The following is an 18,625-nucleotide window of genomic DNA, read 5'->3' as shown; positions in this document are numbered from 1 at the left end:
TAGGCCTCCGGAGCAGGTGTCTCAAGGGCAAGCCCCACCCTGCTTCCTGGGGCTGGTGTCTTGGGACCCGGCAGGACACAGACCCGGCAGGGAAGCCAGGAGCATGAAGGAATGACCACTTAGGACCTTGGTGCAGAAATCAAGGCTTGCAGAGGAAGTGGAGCAGATGAAATTGACAGAAGCAGATTTAGAGCTGGGCAAAAAAGATGCCTTTTTAAGTAGATAAACTTCAATTTCGCTTGAGTTTCTGGTAACTAGGTTTCTAATCCTAGCCACCAAGTGAAAGCAATCTTCATATCTATTGCCCAGCCAAAGCTCTGAGGGGTTAGGAAATCTCGATTCAAAATGAGACCATTATGATAGAATGAAACAACAGAATGTCTTAGCCGACCCCTGCTATATGCTGGTATAAAGAACACATAAGACATCTCTACTATGTGCCTGCCAGATACATACACCTTACAGTATTACTCAGTTCCCACTAAACTCCATTATGATTATCTTATTGCTGTGGTTTGGTAGGTGAGCAAAGTCAGGGCAAAGTAACATGAAGAGGCAGTGACGCCTAGCAATTCAGAGGATGGGCTTTAGAATAGACAGTCGTGGGTTTGAAGCTGGACCCTACCCCCTTAAAGGTTTCTGACTTTGCTTTTAAGCTTCTTATGAACTTCGGTTTCTTTGTCTATAAATCAGGGAAAATAATGTCCACCTTTTACAGTGAGTGGTGAAATAATGGTGTACCTGTGTCAGGTAAGCAGTAAGCCTTTCAGATGCTGAAAAAGGAAAAGCTTCCTGGTTAATTGTGGTCACCTGTTTTCCTCAAGACTTTACGCAGAATCCCAAGAACTAGTTTTGGAAGTCTGTCACATCTGGAAGCACATTTTCATGGAATTTGATCACTGGTACATGTCCCATCATGCATTAGCCTTGATCCGGACATTTGGCCTAACTTTCAATTACCTTAACTTGGAAGCACCTAGGATGTCCTAACTATGCAACAGTGGTGCTATTTAGAAAATTGAAAAGGAACGTAGAGGCACTTTATGAACTGTAAAGTTGGAGTGTAATTAAATAATTACTAATTTAGTAGACCTCACACCCAGCATGGAGTCCAACCCGGGGATTAAACTCACGACCTTGGGATCGAGACCCGAGCTGAGATGGAGAGTCACAGGCTTAACCGACTGAGCCACTCATGTGCCCCAAGGAGATATTTAAAAAATAACATCCTAAATATTACTAAAGGCTGGTTGAAGTATTCAAAATTTTGTGTAAATGGATCAACTGGAAAAAATACAGAGCATGAATGTGGAGTCAAGACCCAGGCCTCATGTCCAGCTTTACTCCTGACTCAGGCTCCACAGAACCTGCATCCCAGTTCCACTGGGGAAATGCTGTAGCGAATCTCTTAAAGAGGGCTTGAAGAAACAACCACCGAAAAAAGCATGTTCTTTTTGCTTGCAAAGTTTTATCTTTACCCTTATCAAGCTCAGTATCTATTACAAATGAGGGATCCTATGACTGAGTCTCTGTAAATGGTTCAATTTCTGGTCCTAATTTTTCTACCCAAGTGACACCCTCCAATCATGGCTCAGGCTTAGGAAAACTTCATTTCCCAGCTGCAGAGAGATGCTCCCACTTCCCACAAACATATCCTCCAAGACAACGCACAAACAAACAAACTCCTATTTCCAAAAGTTTTATTTCTTGTATCATTTGATGTTAAACTTTCCTAGGCTCTGCATCTCACGTTTTGTCAGTTTGCAAACTCTTATTAAGAAGAAAAACGGCAGTTGAGGATCCAGAATATAGGTTAAATGCCACATGCTTCCTAGCCATGCTTAAGGGGTGGTTTTGGGCCAAGAGAAAAAGAAAGGAGCACTTGCAGAAGTGAAGGATACACCACGTGTCCTCAGACACACACTCAGAGAGCAGAGGTTGATGACTCTCTTTCGTACAAACATGTGGGCCAAAATAGAATGCCCTTCATCCTCCATCACACTCTTAAAAAGACATGGTGAAGATATCCCACATTAACTGACCTTAAATTAATGTCAAAGAAATGAGAGGAAGTTAACACACAAAAAAATATAATTCACAGAAGAAAATGTGCAACGTTTTATAAGCTGCATACATTTCAACAAAAAAGTTGGGAACACAGATTTAGTTATTTCGATTTTTGAAAATATTTATTACAAGATTCCCTTTCCCATATTAAAAGGAAAACATAGGACTGGAGATATTCCGAGGAAACTAGGTTAAACCAATTCCCAAGTCCTCATCAAATAAGGTATCAATAAAGGACAGGTTATTTTGGAACCTAAAATTAGGGAAGCCTATACACAATTTAGATGGGGAAAGAGAAAAACAGAAGAAAAAGTGAGAATGATCGTTTACATTTTACAGTCTTTAATTAAGCACATAAAACTGTACTATTTAATATATTTCTCCATGAACTTTTTGTGAAATTCAGATCGCAGAGTATCATTTACAAATCTTTTGTCTTTCTTCTGATCATCTACACCTTTTGCACAGTTCTTGAAAACAACATCATCATCCCACCTAAAGGGAAGAAAAAACAGAAGGCTTACATGTCTCATTCAGGAGATAAGAACAAGTGAATTGCAAAGCCTAGTCATTACCCAGAACGATGCTCAACATGTACTTTATCTGCTGCAGCAATTACACCCGAAAGAACAGAGTCATCCTTAATAGGTTGTAGCCGTGCTTTATTACAGCAGGAAGGGCAATTCTTATTTAGAACATACAAACATTCTTATTACTTCTCCTGTATAAGGAACTTTGAGTCAAGAACAGGAATTCATAGGCTTAATTACATCAATATTTAACGTTTTCAGGTCTAAAACAAAGAGGCAACAGCCCGATTAGCATAGATACTTCTAGATGATAATAACTGACCACGTTACTATAGTTTAGATTGCATGGTTTTAAGGCTTTTATACTCTCTCATCAGTTGCCACTTAGTAATCATCCACTGTAGTATTTACATTCTATGGCAACAAAGGAGAAGAAAGTACTGGGGTATAATCATTACGGTTCATAGTCTGGCCCAGATCTCCGTTTCAGTCTAGAGGAAAGACTGCACTGGGTGACCCCTCACAGGAGTGACAGAGTATAAGGAAGCATAGCTTTCTTCTTTTTAAAGATAATTTATTTATTTGACACAGAGAGAGAGAGAGAAAGATCACAAGTAGGCAGAGAGGCAGGCAGAGAGAGAGGGAGAAGCAGGATCCCTGCTGAGCAGAGAGCCTGATTCGGGGCTTGATCACAGGACCCTGAGATCATGACTGAGCCGAAGGCAGAGACTTAACCCACTGAGCCACCCAGGCACGCCCACAGCTTTCTTCTTTATGATGGAGCTGGCTGTGTATTTTTACTACATTAGTCACGAGTATACTATATGCGGAGTCCTCTGTGTCTGTCTAGTGCGTCTCTGAATGTGAAGGGTGATCTTGGGGACTCGTCAAACGTACATCTAAAATGTAAGCTTCGGAGAGCCAAAGGTTCAATGCACTGCTCTACCCCTAGTGCTTAAGAACGGTACCTGGTACACAGCTGTTATAAATATCTACCGAAAATAAGTACATTTTCCTTCATCCTCCTTCTTCATTATTCCTGTATCTGATGGCGAAGAGTATCAGCGAAAAGGGGACTTTCGGAGGCCTTACATACTATAGTTTAGTATGAAACGCACAGTCTGCAATATATACCCAACTCGTTAGTGTAAAGTACCTTCTTTTAACTTTGAAGTTGGCCTGAGGCTGGGATGGGCCAGTGAGATTAAGGAGAGGGTTTCCACTCAAAATGTTTTCCATACGTATTCTTTCTTCTTCAGCTTTCTGTTCTTGTTCCTGTCAATGACAGAGGAGGACTCATTTACTTACATTAATTCTGGGGTCAATCTTCGTACATAATCCTTGTGTTTTTTTTTTTTTTTTTTAAGATTTTATTTATTTATTTGAGAGAGACAGTGAGAGAGAGCATGAGTGAGGAGAAGGTCAGAGGGAGAAGCAGACTCCCCGTGGAGCTGGGAGCCTGATGCTGGACTCGCCCGCATCCCCATAACCCTTGTTTTAAAAGACTGAGGATTTTATGGGACGCCTGGGTGGCTCAGTTGGTTAAGCAGCTGCCTTCAGCTCAGGTCATGATCCCAGCGTCCTGGGATCGAGTCCCACATCGGGCTCCTTGCTCCGCAGGGAGCCTGCTTCTCCCTCTGACTCTGCCTTCCACTCTGTCTGCCTGTGCTCGCTCTTGCTCGCTCGCTAACAAATAAATAAATAAAATCTTAAAAAAAAAAAAAAAGACTGAGGATTTTATGAGGGAGAGAGAATGAGCATCAAGGTAGGAGTTTGTTTGTTTTAAGATATAAGATATACCAAAGAAGTCTCACCTATCAAAATAATTTGTTCTTATTACAAATATTTCATGCTTGTCATCATACATTCATTAGTCTGACTTAGAAATTCTTGAATGCATATTTAAATCTATTTTCTTTCTTAAAGTACATGTAAAATTAATTGCCCATTTTAAGAGTACATCAATAAATATATTCTACTAATGAGACTATATTAAACACCAAAGAAACATTTAGCAAAGCTATTACTTGATTTTTAAAGATGACCTATATAGAACTATGATTAAAAATAATTTTATCTTGAATTATTAACAATGTAAATTTGAAGCTCCAGGACTAGTGACAATTTATTATTGGCCAAGAAGTAGCTCCTAAGATAAACTATCATGTAACATACATTCCATTAACATGCATTTCTACTAACTGACCCTAGACCTATCCATTTTGTTATGATTTGTTGTTACTAACTTTCCATTTTTATGTCATTCATCCTTCATCAGTTACAAGCTTGTCTTTCTTCACTTTTAATTTAGCTTTAAACTCAAATCACCCTCAGCTTCATTCTTAGAAATAAAAAATGTCTGGAATTCTTAGCCATTAACTGCTAGATCTACCTGTTAATGCTATCTTAAAACAAAAATAAATTCCATCTTATTGTAGTTGAGGAAGGACAAAAATTGACGACTTAATGGATCAAGGAAAAAGAGACTTTCAATTTAAAATAACCTAACAGGGGCACCTGGGTGGCTCAGTGGGTTAAAGCCTCTGCCTTCAGCTCAGGTCATGATCTCAGGGTCCTGGGATCGAGCCCCCACATCGGGCTCTCTGCTCAGCGGGGAGCCTGCTTCCTTCTCTCTCTCTGCCTACTGTGATCTCTGTCTGTCAAATAAATAAATAAAATCTTAAAAAAAAAAAAAAAATAAAATAAAATAACCTAACAGTGGCACCTCAGTGGCTCAGTCAGTTAAGCAGCCAACTCCTGACTTTGGCTCAGGTCATGATCTCAGAGTTGTGAGATCAAGCCCCACATCAGGCTCCACCCTCAGCATAGCGTTTGCTTTGGATTCTCTCCCTCTCCCCCTGACTCTCCCCCTCACCCCGCTCACACTCTCTCTCCGAAATAAATAAATCTTAAAATAAATAAATAAAATGAACCTAAGAAAGTTTTAGACCACTTGGAAAAATAACCCAATTTTCCATATAATTAATGATATTTTAATATCCAAATGTGAATAACAGATTTCATTTTTTTTTTTCTTATTTTTTTCTGGACCCCAGGTAACTCTTCTTCTTCTTCTTTTTTTTAAAGATTTAATTATTTATTTATTTGACTGACAGAGATTACCAGTAGGCAGATAGAGAAAGAGGAGGAAGCAGGCTCCCTGCTGGGCAGACAGCCCGATGCAGGGCTTGATCCCAGGACCGTGGGATCATGACTGAGCCGAAGACAAGAGGCTTTAACCCACTGAGCCACCCAGGCGCCCCAACAGATTTCATTTTTAAGAGACCAAATAATTGGAATGGGAGAAGATGCAATACTCAGGGAAATTCCTTTGAGGTCACCGCTCAGACCTTAAGCAAACAAAATCAGGAATATCCACTATAGATTAAGAATAGATAGCTTTCTAAAAACTATGTATTTTTAACAATTTATATTGATGTTGAAAGTGAAAAGACATTTCTCTGAGATGCTAGAAAAATAAAAGCTCAAATATACAATGTATCCAACTTATAATAATAACATGATGTAATAAAGTTCTGGCCATTTTATATTTGCAATATATTTCCTTTAGAATGCTGGCTGCCTACCACACACAGCCCTGGAAAAAAAGGTGCCAACTCTTTCCATATTCAAGTACCAGGCACATTATGGTTCACAAATATAGGCTAATAATCAGCCTGCAGATCAAATCCAAACCACCCCATTTCTGTTAATTATGTTTTACTGGAACAGACAGTCATACTCATTCATTTCTATACTGTCTACAGCTATTTCCATGCTACAGCAAGCAGAGCTGACGAGCTGCATGAGAGACAGCACGCTTTGCAAGCCTGACGTATCCTGAAATATTTGCCATCTGGGCCTTTACAGAAAGCTTCGTAGCCCCTGACATAGGCTGACTGGTTCGAAAATATTTTGGGACACCTCGAGACTTAGCTACCAGAAAAGCAGACGGACAATAGGAATAAAAGCAAAACTGTCTTTCAATCCCTGGAAACACCAACGTGTTTTTGTACAAAGAGAGTAGAGGAATCTTACAAAATTCCAAGACCTTCTGTCTGAAATGCTTATTCTTCCTAGGGGTCAACCAAATGCACTTGAACTGCCTGTCACTTTATGTATCCAGAACCGTTAGACAAACCAAAAGAATCAGGAATAGAACAACTGCCCTCTAGTGGTATACAAGTGATATTAGAAAAGTTCTTAGAATTCTTTGATTTTTAAAAATTAGATGAAGACAATTAGAAGGTATTATGGAAATTATGCTATCCTATGCCAAACTTTGATGGGAATTATATTTAAAATATTCTTCTTCCAATTTGAATTCCGGCAATCTTCAACTTCCTGAGACTCCTCACATGAACCCATGTCAGTGGGTTCCCCCTCTTTAAACAGAACAATTCTTGGTTCAAATGAAAACTTAAAAACAGAAGCTCATTAAAAAAAAAGATGAGCTGTTCTGTTTGAAAGTGGACAGACATCTCCATCTGAATGTTTCATAATGTGTCAAATTCAACATGTTCCAAACAGAGCTCATCATCCCTTCTCTCTCCATCTAAACATAGGCATCCTTCTGCCATCTCCCCCATTAGTGAATGTCAGCTGGAAACTAGGGGTCATCTTTGCTGCCATATCTAATCAGTCACTTTATCTGGTCAATTTTACCTCTCTGACAGCTCTATCAGCCGCTATTTACTTCTCTCAATTCCAATTCCTTTTATGCAAAATTACCTTAATTGCATGTGAGGATTACTGGAACATCTTTCTCAATCAGTTCTCCCAATCCAACCTCCATACTTCTGCCAGAGTAATCTTTCTAAAATGCATATCCAAGTAGATAACTATTAAATTTATTACTCCTATGTTTCTGTATTACTGAAACATTTCCTAATAAAAACAAAGTAATAAAATGCATATCCAGTCTTACCATACTCCTGCTGAAACCAACTAGCTCTTCTTGGCCTTCAAGAGAGAGTCCTAACTCCTTTAGCATGGGCTTATGAACCTCTACTGTTCTGACCTGCTCTTGCTCACCTGTTTCATCTCTTTTTGTTATGACTACGACAAATTCATCTAAAGTTTAAAGGTATGTACTATGGATCCTATGTAATTCTTTTTGAGACAGACATTCTTTTCTTTCATTGTATAAACGGAGATTAATTAGGTAAACTGCCCTAAGTTATAGAAAATCTATTGACAGACGGAACAAAAAAATGCCTGGAAAGAAGGCTGGAAGCAGAAGACAAAGACATAAGATGGCCTCATTATATCCATGGGTTCTTTGTAGACCATGATTATATCGAATCCATCTTTAATTCTTCTGACACTTAATGGACAACAATTAAACGTCTGTTGAACAAATGAACAAGTGAATGAAAAACAAACTGATGAACGTATGAAGCATGCCTGAACTATATGGAAATAATTTCTAACAGAGCCAGGAAAACTAGGATGTTGCAAAAAAAATAAGACTTCTAGATCTATAGGTGCTCTAGTATCTAGACATGGAAAGGCAATTTCTAATGTAAGATGTTATTACTTAAATTAAAAAATATTCGTAGTTTAGAATGAAAGAGAAAGTGCAAATAATGTAATATTCTGATTTTTTACCTTCCTGGCCTGCTCTTCAGCTCTTTCTTTTTTAATTTTTTCTAGTTCTGCAAGAAGAGCTGCAGTATCATCATCATCACTCTCCTCCTCAAAATCTTCATCTTCGTCTTCCTCCTAAAAAAGTAATGATGACAGTCCATGAGAAAATACATATTATTCCTTATTTTTCCCATAAAAATTACACTCATCACATCTTTGGGGAAAGATTAATCTTCCTATATGGAAATATAAATGCACCTAAATATGATTAAAGTCAACCATCAACCAAAACATAAAATGAAACCGTACAAACAAGCTTACAGAATTCTTACTAAAATGTCCCTGAGATGCTAGAGATTATAACAGCAAAAGTATAACAAAGTATATTCTTCAAATTTACATGGTCAAAGGGGATTTACATATGAAAATATTTCTAAAATCAGACATGGAACACTTTACATTGATACATATAGTACAGACATAGATGATGTATCATCCTGAGAGTCAAGCAATTTTACTAGCTCAAAAAAAACAACTTTTAAGCAAGGAAGTAAGGATAATCAAAAGTACAAAATGTGGTGCTACATTCTCAGAATAATTTCAAACAATTATTAAATCCCATTTAAAACTGGGTTCCCTTTAATTACTGAGTTAATTATTTAATTCAATCTGTCAACTCTGGAATTAATTGCTGATACATGTACTTAGATGCATCCAATGAAAGGCCAGTCATGTTTTCCCACTCTATGTACAAAACTGCAAACTATAGAATTTAATGGTAATTGAAGCACTAATCCTAAAAGAACTTCCACTTAGATCACTTCCCTTCCTAAGCAGAGGGAGCCATTAAGTTGCACTGAGTTGCACACCTAGAGGGGGGACCTTTGGTATCTAATGTGGAAAGGTCTCTGAGTTCGACTCTTGGGGGTGCTATTACTGATAAGAGACCCTAGAATAAAGAATGCTGTCTGGAGGTAGAGAACATGGTCAACTTCCAGAGTTTAGTATGGGGAATTATTTTTGGGAGAAGCTTTTCCTTTAATAGATCACTTTTTAATGTGGTTGTCCAGAGATCAAACTTTCTCTTAAAGTTTAATTACTGTTGTGATGAATAATACTTTTCCTTTAAAAATCAACCATAAAGCTTAGTATTAAAGTCAGGACTACATTTGAATAACAGTAAGTAAAAATAAATACATGCCACTTCTTAAAGTCAAATAATAAAACAAGCATTTCAGAAAACATAATAAATGAATTACTATGTGGAGATCAACAGAGGAAGTAAAACATACATCCGTTAGAGGATCATCTGCATCAAGGTTGGCAGCAGGAATCTGGTCTAATCGAGGTTTCTTTGATACTGAAGAGGAGGTTGTATGTTCTGGGGGAAAACAAGTATCACTTAGCTTACTAAAATAAATATTGTGTTTTTTGTAACATTTTAGGGACCTGTGGGAACAAATAGCTTAGATTATAACCAAGACAACACAGAAAGGAACCACAGTGCCTGACATGTGCCCTTGGTCAACATTTGTTGAATGAATTAATGAAAGTATTGATTTTAATATGGGAACCATTGCCTCTCTGATGAAATATAGGAGAAGAGTTTACATATGCTGAAAATATAAAAAAGATACTATAACTTATGCCTCTAAATGTGTCCCAAAAGCCAGTGACAAATATAGGAGACCCTCTGAGACAGAAAACACAGGGTCTCAACAAGTCTGGTTGCTGTAAACAGTCAAAACCTTTAGAGGTACTTGGGTGGCTTAGTCAGTTAAGCGTCTGCTATTGATTCTGGGTTAGGTCATGATCTCAGGGTCCTGGGATCAAGACCCACAGAGCAGCATCAGGCCTCCCGCTGGGTGTGGGTCTGCTTGAGATTCTCCCTCTGCTCTGTCCCTCCCCCTGCTCACATGTGCATGCGCGCTCATGCTCTCAAATAAATAAATCAATCTTAAAAACAAAACAAAACAAAACAAAAAACTTTATGTAAACTGAAACAACAGCTGCCAGCTATCCCCAAATCATCCTGTTCTTTCTACTATAGCAGCACACAGAGATGGAACTGGAATCAACCTTGTTATCACTTCTAATCTAATCAATTAAGAAAGTGTTAACAATATCTTAAAGCAAATAATACTTAAAATTTACACCAACATTTTATTTTCTTTTATTTTTTAAATATTTTATTTATTTGACAGAGATCACAAGTAGACAGAGAGCCCAATGTGGGACTCAATCCCACGACCCTGAGATCGTGACCTGAGCCTAAGGCAGAAGCTTAATCCACTGAGCCACCCAGGCGCCCCTACACCAACATTTTAAAGCAAGCAAACAAAAATTGTAATCAGTTCCAATTAGTAAATAAAAGAAAAACTGTTTTCAACATAATTTCCTGAGACAAATGTCTGGGGGCAGTGCTGGTACCTCGTGTTGGACGATCTCTATTTTTTTCTCTTGCAGCAGCTCGCTCTCTCTCTTCCAGCTCTCTCCTGAAGTCACGGTTGCGAACCTCTTCAGGGGCATCCTGAGTAGTTTGTCTAAAGTAGAAAACAAATCAGCAAAAATGTTACTAAGAAAACACATGGCTGTAGCAATGGAAGACAATTCACAAAAAGCGACTCTGTTCTTTAGTCCCTCAAGTTTCAAGGTACTAAACAAACCCATTCCCCTAACACCAAGGTTAAAACAGGCATCCTTGTAATGTTTCCAATATTTGAGATAACCCAAACTGGGTCACATTATTTTCCCATAAGGCTGCAGATTAATTCAAATGTCTTTATTTTTTATTAGTGTATCAGCTCAGGGCTCATTACTGTGACACTTTTAATCTCATATTGACTAGTGCTGATAGTGCACTGGCCCTCTGAGGTCATTGTTATTGTGCCATATACATACGGAAATTCCCAGTTAACAGGACTGTCTGCATAAGTAATATGCAATAATTTTTATAAAGAGCATAATTTTAATGTCAAACACTCTACTGCATTCTACTCCTATGAAAATAGATAATATAGGTGAAACACCCCAAACACGCTACAATGTCATGAGCATGTCATTTAATAGATTTAGTCTTGTCTTCTGAACGAGAGAATAAAAAGTCTTCATTACCTATATTTTATCTTTGTATGAGAAGGTAGGTCTCTACTCGAATACTGCTTTGAGAGTTGGCTCAAATCACCTTCTCCTTTTCCTCTTCCACCTCTCGCAGGTTCAAACGTCGGCCTAGCTGCTGTTGTCATCTTTTATGCTTTAAAGGAAAACTGCATCAAGTTATTTCCAAAATGAAAAACCCTCATTTCATAAAGTATTAATAAATATTCATCCTTGTGAAATAATTCCCAAAACTCATTCCCCCCAAATTACTTAAATAATCTCAAACGAAAGTACTGAAGAAAACAAATAACGACGCTCAAGGTACAGAAGGAACACAGCTTCTTAGGCAGCTCTTATCTAATGCAAAACCTTCTCTCATGAAGATCTGAGTTTGTGTTCCTGTTCTCCCTCTGTCTCTGTGGCCCTGGGCAAGTGATCGAGATTCAGTTTCTCTGGAAGGGGCAATGTCCCTCACAGGATTATTATGAAAATGGAAATGTCAAAGCCATGTAAAATTTGGTACTGCCACGATTGGGTTTTTGAAAAATTCTCAACCCTACTCCACCAGACGTCTCAAGGTTTGCATTTTATCTAAACCTCATACAAGAGAAAACAGGCTAGTAACTACAAAAACAAAAGTTGTTTTAAAGTTACTGACAAATAGTGAGTGTCCTGGAGAAAACTGTGCTAAACTTTAATGACACTTACATGTGCAAAAATTCCCCCCAAACCCTTCGTTCGTCCAATTTTCTTCTATAGCAACCACTATACTATAAATCAGATCTTTTGTAGGTTATAATGCTCAAGACAGGAAACTCACCCCCCAAAGGATTCTGATAAGCAAAACTCAGGGACCTATTCCTTACGTTACTTTGGATCTGGGGCTGCCAGGCCCAGTGCCTAGCAGATGTGGCGACTTAAGTCCCGTTAAGCGTCCAAACGGTGAGCGTGCAGGGACGTTGGGGAACCCGTACACTTCTCTGGATTTTTTAAAAAGGGAAAAGGGGTCTATGCAGAGGGAAAAACTGCGTTTCCTGCCGCTGGGGGCGCCGCCGCCCTCCCACACACTCCCGGGTTTTTATCACTCCTGCCTCCCGGGGGCTCGCCTTCGGGCTGTTACCAGAAATTCGCTGACTCTTCACCCAAAGGCCCGACTCGTAAGGGGCTCGGGGGATGGAGGCGTGTGGACGCTGTTTAGCGCCGTCCGCAAAGCTGCCCTCGCGCTCCGCGCTCCGCGGCCGGCCGGAGACTCGCTGGGCTCTACCACCGCCCGCTGCTCCGGGGCTTCCACCGCCCGCGCCCGGTTCTCTGTTGCCGACTCCGACCCCAACCTCCCGCCCGCCCCACTCGGACGAGAGAATCAATCTGCCACCCTCCTGCCGCTCACGTCGGCCGAGGTCTAAGGCGACAGCCTCCGGAAATCAGACAGACACCATTACGACTCATACCTCCCAGAAGCCTCTGCGTCCAGGGCCAGGGCCCAAGACCCGGAAGCAAACCCCAAGCTCTTTCGCCGCACTTCAGAGGCAGAGACGGAGACCAATCCGCAGCAGGCAAAGTGGAAGTCGGCGTGACGACAACAAGGGGCGGGGCCGAAACGGCCCAGGGGGCGGGCATTTGAAATCAGTGCTTTAGAGTAGACCCTAAACATCATTTTATACCTTCAGGAACCAATTACTTAATGTGTCTTCCGTCTTTCCCTTCCCCGACCCCCTCCCAGACTCCTTCATTCCGGTGCTGCGTGGACGGAAAGCCCCGGGTAGCCCACACCGGGTTCCCGGCTAGCGAGCGAGAGCGTGGAGAAGGATTACACCAAACTGTGTAAATCCTACGGCTCCTGCTTCCTCTCTCCTGAGCTAGACCTAACAAGCCTAGAGAGCTGGGCTACGGAAAAACTAGTGTTTTCATTTAATTGGATATGAAGAAAGAACTAATATGTACGGGGGCAACCACGATCTTTACAAAGGTACCATTCCTGCAAAAATATTAGTCCTCAAAGCAAAGGTTGTATTCGTATTGTTTGTTAAAATTTCTATTTTTTAAAAAGCCTAAGTTCTAGTGGGAGGGGAGATGTCACTATTTAGAGATTCATTTATTAACCCGATTATGAGCGTTTAGAACGCTGGGCCCAACTGCCAGAAGCACGAGCTGCAGTTATGACAAGATGGCTACTCAAGCGTTAGGTGAACTTTTAATAAGACAACGAACAGCGGGGAAAGAAATCACCGGTCATCCTTCCTCGCTTTCCCAAAAAGCACTGGGAGCACGGCTCTTGTTTGTTTAGTCCATCTCCTTATCTCATGGTTTTTGACCACAGTAGACGCTCAATAAATATTTATTAAACAAATGAAAATTCAGCTCTTCCAACTTGGTTTCAAATGTAAAGAGCTCATAAAATTGAATTAAAAGCTTTATTTCCAGAACGCTTTGAAACTTACAATTTTTTATTTTTTAAAAGAAAAGTAGAGCCCTTTCCCTTATAAAGTTCTAGAGGAAGATCTTAATTTTGTTAAGGAAGGTATTTCTCCCCTAGTTTTATGCATCTCAGTAAAGGACATGACCATGTATGAGTTAGTAAACCAAAACCCCAAGGCTCCTAATTAAATTGCTTTTTCTTTACTCTTAACATCTAGTTTATTTGCAAGACTTGCCAATTTTACTCTCATTACCCTAAATTTCATTCCACTGCCACCACCCTAGGTCAGGCCACCAAGAGTTTTCACCTGGATTGCAGTTGCTCCCTAACGGATCTTCCTGCTCCCACTTTGGCCCACATACAGTTAATTTTGCATGTAACAATGAGGGTGATCTTTGAAAATTATGAATTAGGGAGTATTACTCTCCTGCATAACAGCCCACTGCACTTAGAATAAAAGTCAAATTCCTTAATGTGTCCTGAGACCCTATGGGGTCTGGTTCCTGCCTATCTCCCTGACTTCATTTTTATTCAGACACGCTCTTACGTACTAAACTCTAGCTACAGCCAACAGGGTGTTTCTGTTTCACAAACAAGGATAAGATTTCTTTGCACCAGGTTTTCTCTGTTGCCTGTGCCTCAAGATAACTGGTAACCTTCAAGCCTCAGCTCAAATGTCACCTCGTCAGTGAGGCTTTCCCTGACCTCTTCATCCCCCTGCTCCCCTGCCCTGACCCCTGACATGCAAATAACCATCATGTGGCCCTGGGTTTTGTTTTGTTGTGTTTTGTTTTTTTGTAGTACTGAACTCTACCAAAATATATTCTGTTTATTGTTTCTCGCCTTGTTTCTTCTCCGAGAGGCAGAACAACAGTCATTTAAGAGAAAGGGATCTATAGCCTGACTTGGTACTGAATTCCAGGTGTGCCTTTTCCTGACTGTTTAACCTTGCCAGAAAGGGAAAATTATTTTCCCTTTTTGTGCCCTCAAGTGTCCATTGCATAAAATTGGGATAATTCTAGTCTTTACCTCTTATTGTTATGATAAAGCTTAAGTGAATGAATACTTGTAAAGTGCTCAAAACAGTCTCAGCAAAGAATAGTTGCAAAATTAATGTTAGCTATTACTATTATTAATATTATCTTATTATTATTGTCTATCTTCCTATTCTATTAGAACATAAGTTCCAGGAAAGCAGGAACCTTGTCTCTCTTGTTCACTGGTGTATCCTCTGCATATAGAACAGTGCCTGGCACATAATAGGTGCTGAGTAAGTATTTGTTGAATGAATGAGTGAATGAATGATTGATGCACTCTGAGGAGGAGGAATGAAGTAACAAGGGCAAGCGGGCACACAGTTACAGAAGATACCCCTGGTTTTGATGTTCCAACTCCCCTTATTAGCCCCGAATCAGTCATACTGATTCATTTCTCTCTTAGCCCACCACCTAATCTTTGGATCACCATGATTTAATAATCACCTGACATACAACATGATCAGCCCACAAAATGAAAAGCTTTGACTTAAAACAAAACAGTCTGAATGTATTAATTAGAAAATAAACTTAAAAAGCTTTTCCTTAAGTGATTTTAAAGTACTAATAAATGAAACTAAAAGCCTTTGACTTAAATGGTTTGAAAATATTAGCAAAAGAAACTAAAAGTTTACCAGAAACTTAAAATTCACCTTATTAGCTATCCTTCCTAGCAAAAATCGTATATAGCCTCCCAAGAATTCTCCTTTGAAACCCATTACCACAGAAATCCAGTTGTGCCCTAAATTCTGCCTGCCAAACCACTGCTCTGCAATGATAGAATTTCCCACATTCCCTTTTTTCTTCAAATCTACGCCCCTCTTCCACCCTCTTTTCCCTTCTCATCCTCTTCCTGAGGAGTAGAAGATCTGGACTTCTCTGGGAAAATAGAAGTTCTTAAATAAGGATTTCTCATGTGCTCTTCAGCAGATCTAGCAAGCTGCCTATGACTGTGCCCATACCCTTAGCTTTCTGTGGGTTAGTAGAGAGAGATGAGGTGACCTAAGCCCTCTCCCTTATGGTCTGGGTCCCAATCCCTCCAACCTTCTTATTAACTGGCATCCTGCTATATTTTCTCTCTCCTGTAATCTATGAATCCATCCCTTCTAGAATGTCTTACCAGGTTTTGGATATGATGTAATATAGCTTAACCTTAAAAACTCCTTCATTTTAATGACAAAGGTAGGATTTTAATTCAGTGTGAAAGGGATGTTTTATATAATAACTATGTTTGCAAAACTGACTATCCTTGTAGCACAATGTAATGTAGGAGTTCCAACTTCAAAGCTTCCACAGAGGGGTGCCTGGGTGGCTCAGTGGGGTAAAAGCCTTGGCTCAGGTCATGATCCTGGGGTGCTGGGTTCGAGCCCCATGTTGGGCTCTCTGCTTAGCAGGGAGCCTGCTTCCTCCTCTCTTTGCCTGCCTCTCTGCCTACTTGTGATCTCTCTCTGTTAAATAAATAAATAAAATCTTTAAAAAATAATAAAAAAAGCTTTTACAGACACTATGTCCTGCTGAATTAAATATCCAAAAGGAAAAAAGAAAGCTTAAAAATCTAAGAAACTTAAGAACTAGTTGTATAGCCTAGAGTTTGTAAAGATCGTTTGAGCAAAGCAAAACACCTAAGAGCTATAAAAGAAGTAATTGTAAAAATTTATCTATACAAAATTTTAATATTTTTGCAGATGTTTAAAACAAAGTCAAAAGATCAACAGGTAAATTTTGTAATGCCTATAATGTATAAAAGGTTACTACTACTGCTACTACTAATACACTAATATAACAAACTAATATACTAATATAACAAAATACAAATAACCCAATAAAAAAAATGGGCACGGAATATAAACTGACCATTCAAAGAAATCAATTCCAAAGAAACAATAAGTATAAAATACATGCAACCTCCCTGTGAGGAAAATGAAAGTAAACCAATAATGAATTATCACATTATAGTATCAGATTGGCAATAATTTTTAAAAATTAACAATACAGTTGTATGGGATCGGGAGAAAAGGGGATCTAGTTAGACAACAGGCATTGGCTCCCTATTTCTCTCATAGTAACAATAAAAGGTGCTCATAGTGACCTGCAAGACTCTCCCCTACCTAACTGATGTCCTCTCTTGCTCATGCTTCTCTAGGCTACATGCCTTCCTGGTGCTATTTGCTCAGAGCTCCTGCCTTAGGGCCCTTGAATTAGCTATTTCTTGGCCAAGAGCCCTCTTACTTGTCTTATTCAGGTCTCTGTTTAAATGAGGTCACCCAACCGTGACAGCCCTATTTAAAGTTGCGACCATCCTCCCCTTTGGTCCCCCAACATCCTGTACTCCTTATCTTGCTTACTCTGCTATGCTTTTCTTTTTTACATAGCATGTATCATCTTCATGATCCTGTGTAATTTAAGTTATGTGTATTATTTCCTTCTCTACCTATTCCATGTAAAATACAAATTCTACCAGAGCAGAATCTTTGTTTATCCCAGTGATGTAGGCCAAGCATCTGAAATAGTGCCTGACACCAAGAGGTGCCCACATATTTTTTCCAAATAAGTAAATGAATGAATGGATGGATGAATAAATGAATGAGATGGTGAGTGAATGAGTTTTAAGAAGAAAAAAAATCACATTTTGATGTAAAAAGTTGTTGCCTTAATCTCTTTTATATTTTAAAGGAGAAAAAAGTAATTTACATTCGGCTAGTCTGAAATCCAGGTTTGACATGAAGATACGCCAAGAAAGATGGTTTCTTTTCAGGAAAGAATCACTAAATGAGAAGTCATATGGCTATCAGGCTATATATGTATTATCAAAATTCTAATTCGGTCAGCCCTACCCCCAGTCCAATCACAACTGTAATTTAACCCAACCTCCCTCTTCTTTCAATTGAATCATTGTCCCCAATTCCAGTAAACCCTCTCGTTTACAAAGTTACCAACCCACAAGCTGAAAACTTTACTTGAAAATGTTTCCTTGAGGCTTTTAATAAGAAAATGAAGGGGGAAAACCCAGTGGTCACAAGTTAGAAATCACATTTAAAAGTAAACATAAATATATAAACATAATGGCATTTGTTTAAATTTTTTAGGTAGAAAATGACCAATTTTCTAAGACAAAAGCTGAAACTTTGTTTTGACAAGAATAGGGGAAAAAAGTAGCTTGCTTTACACCAACAAATTCCTGATTTTAAATGAAGGTGTTCTGGGGCCCAGACAGATGACCCAGCTTCAGAATGAAATTTGCTGTTGGTCCAGGCTAGTTTACTATATAATAGTACACTTTAACCACGTTTTACATAATCTGAGCACATGGCTACCTCATTAGTTGGCCAGCCCATAATTATCTAGATAGTTAAAAATGAACATATTAAAAAACAGTTAAAACTAAGCAACTAAAATGGGGAAAAATAGACAGGCATCCCAGGCAAATTCTAAGCAATTCCAACCAAAAACTATGTATTTGAATTATCAAAAGGATTTTTTAAACAGAATGAATTATCAAAAGGATTTTTTAAAACAGAATAGCATTAACAAGGACATGAATAGGGCCATCTTTATTGAATCATAAAGAAAAATCCACTAGGAAAATATTACAGTCATGAAAAAGTATGCAACTAACTACATAGTCTGGAAAAATAAAGCAAAAATAAAGAATTAAAAGGAAAAACACAATTACATGGGAATTTTTTTAAAGGACATTTTTCTCGGATTGATAGGTCAAGCAGACAGATTAACAACATCGATGCTTTGTGCGTATAGATAAATATCCTTATTGCATTTATATATGCATATATATTTGTATATTGCATTTATAGATTTATAGAAAATCCTTTAAAACAAGAAAACACACATCATATTTAATAAACATTGAAGATTTACAAATTTTAATCAAA

The 18,625-nt window shown here is 38.9% G+C and overlaps 1 protein-coding gene across 3 annotated transcripts; it reads right to left on the bottom strand.

Moving 5' to 3' along the window:
* Positions 1 to 1,683: 1,683 nt before the first annotated feature.
* CWC15 (CWC15 spliceosome associated protein homolog) lies at positions 1,684 to 12,830 on the bottom strand. 3 transcript variants are annotated; one of them, XM_032358668.1, is made up of 7 exons: positions 12,734 to 12,830; positions 11,301 to 11,439; positions 10,617 to 10,729; positions 9,479 to 9,567; positions 8,208 to 8,321; positions 3,754 to 3,872; positions 1,684 to 2,562 (listed from the first exon to the last, which is right to left on the bottom strand). In XM_032358668.1, the coding sequence occupies exons 2-7, from the start codon at positions 11,429 to 11,431 to the stop codon at positions 2,433 to 2,435; spliced, it is 696 nt and encodes a 231-aa protein (XP_032214559.1). In that variant the 5' UTR covers positions 11,432 to 11,439; positions 12,734 to 12,830; the 3' UTR covers positions 1,684 to 2,432. The 3 variants fall into 3 exon arrangements, with proteins under 3 accessions (XP_032214559.1, XP_032214558.1, XP_032214557.1); XM_032358667.1 differs by having other exon boundaries at positions 11,301 to 11,452; positions 12,406 to 12,772; XM_032358666.1 differs by having other exon boundaries at positions 12,406 to 12,771.
* Positions 12,831 to 18,625: the final 5,795 nt, after the last annotated feature.

The sequence above is a fragment of the Mustela erminea genome, chromosome 9, assembly GCF_009829155.1.
Source record: "Mustela erminea isolate mMusErm1 chromosome 9, mMusErm1.Pri, whole genome shotgun sequence".
NCBI classification, from domain to species: Eukaryota; Metazoa; Chordata; class Mammalia; order Carnivora; family Mustelidae; genus Mustela; species Mustela erminea.
The sequence above is the reverse complement of the archived record's forward strand: the minus strand, read 5'-3'. Positions and strand labels throughout refer to the sequence as shown.

Coding starts and splice junctions, on each gene's coding strand:
- CWC15 (XM_032358668.1), bottom strand. CDS start 11,431: ATGACAACAGCAGCTAGGCCGACGTTTGAACCTGCGAGAGGTGGAAGA. Junction 9,568..10,616: donor TAGAGATCGTCCAACACGAG/GTACCAGCACTG, acceptor GTTTTCCCCCAG/AACATACAACCTCCTCTTCA. Junction 3,873..8,207: donor CTGAAGAGCAGGCCAGGAAG/GTAAAAAATCAG, acceptor TGTCATTGACAG/GAACAAGAACAGAAAGCTGA.